This window comes from Equus asinus, chromosome 1 (assembly GCF_041296235.1).
Source record: "Equus asinus isolate D_3611 breed Donkey chromosome 1, EquAss-T2T_v2, whole genome shotgun sequence".
Classification (NCBI taxonomy): Eukaryota; Metazoa; Chordata; class Mammalia; order Perissodactyla; family Equidae; genus Equus; species Equus asinus.
Window position 1 is genome coordinate 114916192 of NC_091790.1, and position 10574 is coordinate 114926765.

General features: G+C 41.5%; 1 protein-coding gene across 1 annotated transcript in view; it reads left to right on the forward strand.

Annotated features, from left to right (window-relative positions):
* The window catches only part of GNAI1 (G protein subunit alpha i1), a 78187-nt gene extending 69018 nt beyond the window's left edge, over positions 1 to 9169 (forward strand). The window contains exons 7-8 of the mRNA XM_044769309.2: positions 545 to 698; positions 7094 to 9169. Coding sequence (XP_044625244.1) covers positions 545 to 698; positions 7094 to 7284 — 345 coding nt within the window. The 3' untranslated portion in view covers positions 7285 to 9169. The remainder of the gene's footprint in view (positions 1 to 544; positions 699 to 7093) is intronic.
* The last annotated feature ends 1405 nt before the right edge of the window (positions 9170 to 10574 follow it).

The following is a 10574-nucleotide window of genomic DNA, read 5'->3' on the forward strand; positions in this document are numbered from 1 at the left end:
AGTACAAACTGGGGGAAAAAAGAGAAATGTCCGTGTTAACACTTCTGAAATCAGGTGTGTGCAGCCGTTGGGCAGGAGGCACTGTCCCCCAAGCCTGTGTCCTTGTCTTCTGTCTTCACGAGAAGACGTATAGGTGCCCTTGTGGGAACCACAGATCCTAGAGGGCAGGAAAGAGGGACCTCAGTTTCCTTCCTGATACACCATTGTATTCAGGGTGTTGGGCTAATTGTGTTCAGCTTGTTCCGTTTAATTTATTAATCTTTAAACCCTCTGCTTATCCCTTAATGGAAACTTCGATTGACTGTGACAGTGAGAGCTCTTGTCACGTGCCGGGCGCGATGAATGAAGAGTCAGGTAGATGCTCCCCTCGCCTAAAATCAGAGGCTGTTTGTTCTTAAATGGCGGAAATGTGTTTTTGTGGTTGGTGCCCTGTTCCTCAGCTGACTAAGCTCTATTTTATTATAGCATGTGGTCTATTTTATAAGCAGTATTTCTCAAAATCCTTGCCGTGATGACAGACTGGTTGTATTCTTCTCCGTTACAGAATCGGATGCACGAAAGCATGAAGTTGTTCGACAGCATATGTAACAACAAATGGTTTACAGACACATCTATTATCCTTTTTCTAAACAAGAAGGATCTCTTTGAGGAGAAAATCAAGAAGAGTGCCCTCACCATATGCTATCCGGAATATGCAGGTATTTTACGTTCTGTGGACAATATTTCTAAGTGAAAGTTCCCCTCAGGCAGGGTTTCAGGTGCCCATGGAATCTCTTAGTTTAGTAAATTGCACCTTGAAGACAAGTTGTTTATCAACTCCGTTCCTTGAGGTGTGGATGAGATTAGTGAAAGTAACGCATTCATTTTATGGAAAAGATGTTGGGTAATTTTCTGTGATGACTCCACGTCTTCCTAAATCTGAGACATTGGTTCGTCCATCTGGTTTATGGATCTGTGTCAGGTATCCTGTGATGCGCAGCAAATGGGACACGTCCTTGCTCACTGTCTCATCTCAGAGACTCACGGACTCGTCAACAAACACATAAAAACAGCAGCCAACATGCTGGTAGAAGGAACACGACAGTAATCACGAGGGGGAGAGAAGAAGAGGGAATCCAGGAGTCAGCTGACTGACTCCTCAGGGGGAGTCACGCAAGGTTTCCCGAGAAATCTGAATTGTGGTTATGAGACTGCTTTAATTTTCCTCCCTTGGAACATGGTCCATGGTGGGAAAAGGGGACCTGAGGTCCAGTGCTGGCTTTTCCTCAGTTAGCTCTTTGATCTTGAACAAGGCAGTTAATTTACTGGGGTCTCTACCCCATCTGTAAAATCAGATCCTGGGCTCAGACCTAGCACCGCTCATCAAGCCATACTGTGGTGGCGTCTCACATATAAAATAAAGGAAGATTGGCACAGATAATGGCTCAGGGACAATCTTCCTCAAACCAAAAAAAAGGAAGATGGGCAACAGATGTTAACTCAGGGCCAGTCTTCCTCACCAAAAAATAAAAGTCTCAAGAATTTGTTTCATTATGCACAGTATTTCAGTCCGTCTTGTGTTAGGTTGTGCGATGAGCGTTTACTGCTGTTCACAGGCGGTGTTACAACAGCCCTCTAATGTCAGTTCTCCTGTTCCCACTCTACAGGGGAGAGCGCTGGGGCTTCTTGAGATGACAGGGTCCAGACCCCAGTCTGTGGCGCTCCTGCACCCACACCCTTCACAGCCAGACCATGTGTAGTTGTGTTCTCATTGGAGCCGAGGGAGGGTCCTTGAGTGCAGCCCCACTGTGTGTGATCTCAGCCCTTCTGTGGACGGCAAAGTTACACTCAATTCCAAATCATTCCACATGGTTGCTTATTTTAAAATTTCTGTTTTCTTTTTGAAAGTCATCACATCCTTAAGTCACCTTATTCGGAAACACTTTTAGTGCTTATTAGGAATAAAGTCATTTATAATTCTAATTACAGGATTGAAGTTACCCACAGTCAACATGGCTCAGTTTTGCTCTTACTTTCGTCTGTCTTTCGGTTCATTTTTGTCAGTTTCTATGAAGTAGCCATTTTGTGCTAATATTACCAGACGACCCAAACGAGCCCATAAAGATCACACACCTATGGGGATTTCAGAGCAGCCAAGAATAGAGTCGTTTGCTTTTTCTTTGCCGGGTAGACAGTGTGTTCAAGAATTTTCCTTGAGTTAATGAGCATCTCCGATCTTAGAATCGTTGAACCGAGAGAGTGTCACATTGTTCTTTCACGTTCCCAGTGTTAGATTGGGATTTACTGTCTTCACCCCACATCCCAAGTCTTGATTCTGTTACCTCTTGCTGCAACCTTAGCTGTTAATCCCTGTGGCCCTTGCCTCTGTGGAAGATCCCCACGGTGTGTGGACCCCTCACTTGGCTCATCTCTACCCCTGTCTGCTCACGTCTTCTCCTCTTTTTATCTGTATGCTGGTGTTGCACTGCATTCCATCTCCGTCCTGTGATTTTTAGTGCTTCATCCCTTCATAGTCATATTTGTTCTCACCATGGTCAAGTCTGCTGTCGACTCTGGTTTCTCTCTAAGGCCCAGGCCTGCATTTCCAGCTGCTTGATGGACATGTGCATGCTTTTTAGCACCTGAAACTCAGCCTGAACTCATGTCATTTTCTTTCTCCCATTTCCTGCATCTCCCTTGAATTATATCACCAGCCTCCCAATTCTCCGTTCTTGAACCAGGTTATCATCTGTACTTACCTTTATTCAGGACTGTCCTGTCACATTAGAAAATACTAGAAAATACCTGTCAAATTCCTCCTCCCCATTCTTTGCCGTTCCTAAGACTTAGAATCATATTGAGGAAGGCGCTCAATAGTTCATTCATGTGTCTTGTAGCTCTTGGGAGTCAGTAATCTAACCAGCTGCCCAGAATATATTCAGTAATGAGCTGTGCACTCAGTGCAAGCTGTTTTCCCAAAACATGGTTTTAATTTAGAGGTTGAAAAAGCTTCTGTGAGCCAACAAGACACTGTTTATTGCTTTAGAATTTCAGAGAAAGAGCCTTATTATACTTTAATAAAATAAATTAAAATTTGTTTTGTAAAAGTTAAGAGTTAAAATGTAAACTTATTTTGACAACCTACAACAATGGAAAAATTCATAGAAACATACAACCTACCAAGAATCATGAAGAAATAGAAAATCTGAACAGATAAGTTACTAGGAAGGAGGTTGAATTGGTAATCAAAAACCTTTCAACAGACAAAGGCCCCAGACCAGATGGCTTCACTGGTGAATTCTAGCAAACATTTACCGAAGAATTAACACCAGTCCTTCTCAAATTCTTCCAAAAAACAGAAGAGGGGGGAATGCTTCCAAACTCATTTTACAAGACCAGCATTACCCTGATACCAAAACCAGATGAGTACATCACAAGAAAATTACAGCCAGTATCTCTGATGAACATAAATGCAAAAATCCTCAACAAAATACTAGCAAACAGAATTCAACAACACAATAAAAGGATCGTACACCATGATCAAGTGGGATTTATTCCAGGGCTGCAAGGATGGTTCAACCTCCACAAATCAGTCAACATGATAGAACACATCAACAAAATGAAGAATAAAAATCACACGATCACCTCAGTAGATGCAGAGAAAGCTTTTGACAAAATTCAACATCCGTTTATGATAAAGACTCAACAAAAAGGGTGTAGAGGGAATGTACCTCGACAGAATAAAGGCCATAAATGACACGCCCACAGCTAACATCATACTCAACGGTGAAAAGCCGAAAGCTTTTCCTCTAAGACCGTGGACGACACTAGAGTCCCACTCTCACCACTTTTATTCCACACAGTGTTGGAAGTCCTAGCCAGAGCACTTAGGCAAGAAAAGGAAATAGAAAGCATCTAAATAGGAAGGAAGAAGTCAAACTGTCACTATTTGTGGATGACATTTAATATGTAGAAAACTCTAAAGACTCCACTAAAACGCCATTTAACTGACAAATTCAGTAAAGTTGCAGGATATACAAAACCAATATTCAAAAATCTGTGCATTTCGATACATGAATAATAAACTGTCGGAGGGAGAAAGTAAGAAAATCATCCCATTTACAATTGCATCAAAAAAAACCCCAAAATATCTAGAACAAATTTTACAAGGAGGTGAAAGACCTGTACACTGAAAACTGTAAGATACTGACGAAAGAAACTGAAGATGACACAAATCAATGGAAGATATTCTGTGCTCATGGATTAGCAGAATTAATATTGTCAAAATGTCCACACTACCCAAAGCAGTCTACAGATTCAATTCAATCCCTATCAAAATTTCAATAGCATTTTTCACAGAAATAGAACAAACAATCAAATTTGTAGGGAACCACAGATACATCCCAAACAGCCAAAGTAATGTTGAGAAAGAAGAAAAAAGCTGGAGGCATCACACTTCCTGATTTCAAACTATACTACAAAGTTGTAGTAACCAAAACAGCATGGTACTGGCACAGAAACAGAGACAGAGATCAATGGAACAGAATCGAGAACCCAGATATAAACCCACACCTATATGTTCAGTTTATGGCAAAGGAGCCAAGAATATACGATGGGGAAAGGACAGTCTCTTCAATAAATGCTGGGAAAGTGGAACACTATCTTAGACCATACACAAAAATCAACTCAAAATGGATTAAAGACTTGAATGTAAGACCTAAAAGTGTAAAACTCCTATAAGAAAACACAACTGGTAAGCTTCTTGACGTCAGTCTTGGTGATGATTCTTTGGATTTGACATCTTAAAAGCAAAGGCAACGAGCAGAAATAAACAAGTGGGACTATATAAAATTACAATCTGCACAGCAAAGGAAACCATCAACAAAGGGAAAAGGCAACCTATGGAATGGGAGAAAATATTTGAAAACCATATATCTGATGGGGGTTAATATCTAAAATACATAAAGAACTCACACAACTCTAGCAAAGTCCACACAGTCCAATAAAAATGGGCAGAGGATCTGAATAGACATTTTTCCAAAGAAGACAAGCAGGTGACCTACAGGCACATGAAAAGATGCTCAACATCACTAAACATCAGGGAAATGCAAATCAAAACCACAATGAGCTATCACCTCACACCTGATATAATGACTATTGTCTAAAAGACAAGAAATAACGAGTGTTGGCAAGGATGTGGAGAAAGGGGAACCCTTGTGCTCTGTTGGCGGGAATGTAAATTGGTGCAGCCACTATGTGAGAAAAGTGTGGAGTCTCCTCAAAAAATTAAAAATAGAACTGCCATGTGATCCAGCAATTCCACTTATGAGTATTTATCTGAGGAAAACAAAAACGCTAACTTGAAAATATATGTACGTCCCATGATCATTGCAGCATTTTTCACGGTGGCCAAGACATGGAAACAGCTGGTGAGTGCAGCGGGGGGAAGCACTCCAGTGACAGGTGGCAGCTTGTACATCGGGTCCCCTGACACGGAGCCAGCCTCAGATGTGGAATAGAGGATCACAGACGGGCCTTAGCGAGCAGGCTGGGCAACAGGGGACCTTGAAAGCCAGGCACGTAATTCTGTGTTACTACTGCAAAGCGAGATTGAACATTCTTTCAAATGAACATTTTATTGAAGTATTATATATATACATATATAAAATATGTACATACAGCACAAATGTGAAGCTCATTAAATTTTAAGAAGTGAACATACTGATACATCCCCCACTCAGGTCAAGACATCAAGTGTTTCCAGGTCCCCAGAAGGCCCAACATGCCGCTCCCAGTCTTAACTCATCACCTCCCTACACACACACACACAAAGAGTAACCATTATTACGACTTTTGTCCTCATTGACTAATTTTGATTGCTTTCTAAACATCAGTCATGTAGTATACACTGTGTCTGGCCTTTTGTGTTGGACAGTATATGTAGGAAACCCATCCATGCTGGTGTGTGTAGCAGCAGAACCTTCGTTCTCGTTTCTCGTTACTCTGTGGCAGCTCATTGTATGAACGTGCCAGAATTCATTAGCCAGTCTACACTTAATGACCTTCTGGGTTGTTTCCTAAAGTAGAAGTTCGTTCGCTATTAGCTGTCTTTGAATGTCTTCTGGTGAACATATGTACGGGCCCACCTCGTTTTATTGCACTTAGTTGTGCTTTGCAGATGTTGCATTTTTTACGAGACGCCCCCCCCACCAGCAAAAAGATGACCCGCTGAAGGCTGAGATGATGGTTAGCGTTTTGTACCAATAAAGTATTTTTTAATTAAAGTGTGTACATTGTTTTTTTTAGACACAGTGCTATTGCACAGTTAATAGACCACAAAGTGTAAACATAACTTTTATGTGCACTGGGAAACCAGAAAATTCCCGTGACCCGCTGTATCGCGATGTTCGCTTTACTGCAGTGGTCTGGAACTGAGCCCGCGCTGTCTCCGAGAGGTGCCTGTGTGTGGTCTGTCAAGGGCACACCTGGAACCTGAACAGCCAGTCAGCAGAGTAGGCGTGGTGATTTTTAGATACTGCCAGACAAGTTCCAGACTGTTTGTGCTCAGAAGTCTAGTAGTCGCTTGAGAGCAGGGGCGTGTCCCTCATTTTATAACTTCATGGCCATAAGCCACGTGTAGACCCTTGTACGACTTTTGAATAGAGAAAAATGAGTGAGAAAGGCGAATTAACGTGTACATACGAGAGGAAGTGAGAAATACCCATCGGCCTTCACTCGGCATTTCTTGATCAGCCCCTAGACGAGAGCTGAAACAGCGTGCCACCATGAGGGGCTGAGTGGTTCGTGCTGGGATGTAGGAAAAAGGGGGATCTGGCATTTGGAATGGAGGCAGGAACAAAGATCATGGGGAACATGGAATACCATGATTTGGGTTTGGGTTTTTTTTTTAAGAGTAACTTAACAGTCATCAAAAGGTAATTAACATGGGTATATTTCATTTAGGGGAAGTAATTTCTCTCATTCTCGAAGGGGAAATACAATTACGGAGTCCACATATTTTATACGAATGGAACTGTATTTCAAGGCCCGTTTTGCACAGCTTTGTGCTCGTTGCAGCTTTTCACCCTGTGTTTCTTTCCTTTTCCCATCTCAGGCTCGAACACGTATGAAGAGGCAGCCGCATACATCCAGTGTCAGTTTGAAGAGCTCAATAAGAGAAAGGACACGAAGGAGATATACACCCACTTCACGTGTGCCACCGACACGAAGAACGTGCAGTTCGTTTTCGACGCCGTAACGGATGTCATCATAAAAAATAACCTGAAGGATTGTGGTCTCTTCTGAGTTTTGCAGCTCGTGGGTAAATGCATTTTGAAACCAAACGCGTACGTTGAACCTCTCTAGTCTCGCAGCCACACAGGATGTAAAGTATGGCAAACACGTCTAGGGCCTGACCAGAGCTCTTCTGGTTTGTTTGTTAACTGAAGGTCACAGAAGGACCTTTCCTAAGTGTGGAAGGTGGTCCCTCGGTGTGCGCTGAGGCCCGTCAGAGCTGGGCTGCGGTGTCCTCCCCATTTCTGCGTCCGTGTAAATATGCACGCGTGTGTCTACAGCTTTAGTTGCCTGCGTTCCTTCTAGGTTTTCAGAGCGGCAGCCTATGATTGTAGCATGATGGCGTTGGAAATAGCGGAAACACTGAGTACTTCGCCCTGAATGACAGGCTCTTACTGTGTTTGCCAGTTTTACCAGCTTTATTTGTGTTCGTGTCCTGTAAATTCTTAAGTACAGTGATTAACATTAGGAGAAGGGGCGGCCCTTATCTTGGTTCTCTGTACACTTGTAATCATAAAAATGTTATTTGTACAAACACGGCACAGTCTATTTTAATAACATGATTTGTTCTTTAAATTTAATGTGTTTTATTGAAATGTTCTTAAAGCGGATGAATATACTTGCCTTTGGATCAGTTATTTAAACATTATATGCATTTTGATTTTTTTTTAATAGTGCATGCTGATCTGATTCTATGTTAGATTTTGGTTTGAAGAGCTAAAATTTTAGATTTTTGAGGATACACTATCTTAGACCTATGATAGACACTTAATTTTTATTCAGTTGGTTTTGTTTTCACTTTGAATTTTAATATTTGGATGGTATTCATGCGTTGCCGTCAAGGTGATGCCAGATTAATTTTTATACACTTTGAATAACTACGTTTTTATTTATAATTTAAGTTTACGTGGATTTGCGAGCATTCTTGTGGGTAAAACATGTCAGCATAGTGAATGTTGAGACATCCGTTTGTGTATTTCCTTTGGGAAATCCCCGTACACACGGAGCACACACAGTAGCTCCGAGTTTGGAAAATAACAGGAAAGATCTCTGAATCTAGTCAGCTTCTGATGTGATACGAGTTTTAAATTCATCTATGTAACTAGTTTCAAATTTACTTATCACCCTTTATTAAAATTACTTTTTTCCCTTAGATCAAATTTCCTCCACCTGCTTGAATTTATATTCTTTCTTTTTAAATTGCGCTATTATTTCTGAGAGTGACACGTGCAATTGCCCTTAGAAAGTGAGTAACAGGATTTAATACAGCCAGTGATTGTATGCGCACTGAAATGAGGGTCACATCTGGGCTGGATCGTGAACTTGGGCAGTCATTTTCTTTCGATTATTCACTGTGTGTCCTGTGACCTCGTCTCAGCAAAATGAACAGCATTCCCCACCTTACTTCTGTTTGTTTTACGCATCTTGACAAAGTCTTTGAGTAAACTTCGGGGGCACGTCGTTTCTGAGTTTCGTCCTGTGCTGTCATTCTGAAGTATATTTGTTGAAGTGTGAGCGTGCGTGTGCGTGTCTGTGGGTAACCACAAGCTACGTCTATCTTTGTTTCATTTGAGGGGCTTGTTTTTCTTCTTTGTAATGTAAAGAAATTCAAAGTTATCAAAATTCCTTCAGTGTGTTAGTTTAGATTCTTTATGTGCCTTTCATGAAAGACATGTTTTCATTAATTTTACCGATGGAAGACCTGTAATATCCATATTGTGAAGTCATGTATGAAATTCAACTATACTGGGAATAAATTTGAATCATGAGAAATACAGTTTAAAAAGCCACAAAGACGTACATATTGGTGACCATCATGGATGATTCCTGAACTTTATTCTGTGTAATTGTGTTACTAATAAATCCTAATAAATTTAAATTTTTAAAATTTTACAAACCTGTTGGCTGAACACGTTTTGCGTTAGGATTTAAGTGTCATTCTATAGGATGTGCATTTCTTCTTTATCTCTCCTCTCTTTTTGCAATTTCGTCTACTCGAGAAGCTAGTTTTTCCTGCTCCACGTTTTCTCATGAGACATGGCACACAGTTGGAATTGCCTGGTGGACATCCCCTTCTGAGAATTTATTGCCTGCCTCCACTCAGTAGGACCAAAATCCTGTTCATCCTCATTCTCTCTTTAAATCGGGTCTCGCCCCCGACTTTGTTTGCCATGGTAGCTACCCAGTACCAGCATTCATTTCATTCTCAGTGGAGAACTTCTTAGCCCTCATCTCCATCTCTAATGAGCCACCATTTGACACTATTCTACTTTTCCAACGCCTCACATGGTTTTTTGTTTATTCTTTCTTTCCATCCCCACTACCACCTACTGAATTCAGATCTTTGCTTACCTTCCACTTGAGATGGCTTATCAATTAAATTCCCCACCTCCCATGTGTCCCTTCTCTAACCCAAGTTATCCTAACACAGAACTGTGGCTGTGTCGTCTTCTGTGCGTTGACCTGCACTGGCTCTGACATGTCAATCAAGTCAAATCTGACAGCCTCCCATCCGTGCTCCTCATCATCTGAGCCACTTCACTACGTCCCCGCTCCTCTCCCCCACTACGTCCTAATAGTGCTTTGTGCATAGGCTGGGTTTTCCTCCAAACCTTATACCACATACCACCCGAGACATACTTAAAACAGTGCTCGGAACATGGTGCGTGTTCATTCGTGTCTGCTAAGGTCATTATTTTTATTCATTAGCACTTTTGTTTGTGGTAGCTTTTTTAGATTCAGCTGGCATCTGTTCTTCAGTCTGCCCTTTGGGAACTGTAGTTCCAGTAGAGCTGTCAATCACAGTTCTCACCCCCCTGGCCATGGGTTCAGGCCCGACCACTCCTAGTCCCCCGTCACTGGCAAAGTGACCCAAAGTGAACCAATCATAGTCCCAGTTGCCATTTCTAAGGTTCCTAAAGCTGTTCTGGTTTCTAAAATTTCCTTTGTTCATTTCAGTACCCTTCTAAGAAACTCCTTTTATGCTGGATCTAATTCCTTCAGGTTCAGTCTCTTTCTGAAAAAATCCTGGTTGAAATGTGTATGTTCTTACTGAATGGGAACAGTAAGTGTGAGATGGATCAAAAGAGGCTCAGAGAAGTTAGGTACCTTGAGCAAAATCAGATCAAGGATTCAGACATTTGGCTTCTTTCTTAGGTCTGTCACTGAACTCCAAAAACTGCTGTCTTCTTTCCAGAAACTGTGTAAGTAGTGTTTTAACTGTCCCCACTCTCACCTTCTCAGTTTATCTGAACCATAATACTTTTCTAGATTAAAATGCATAAGATAGAACAAAGCTGGAA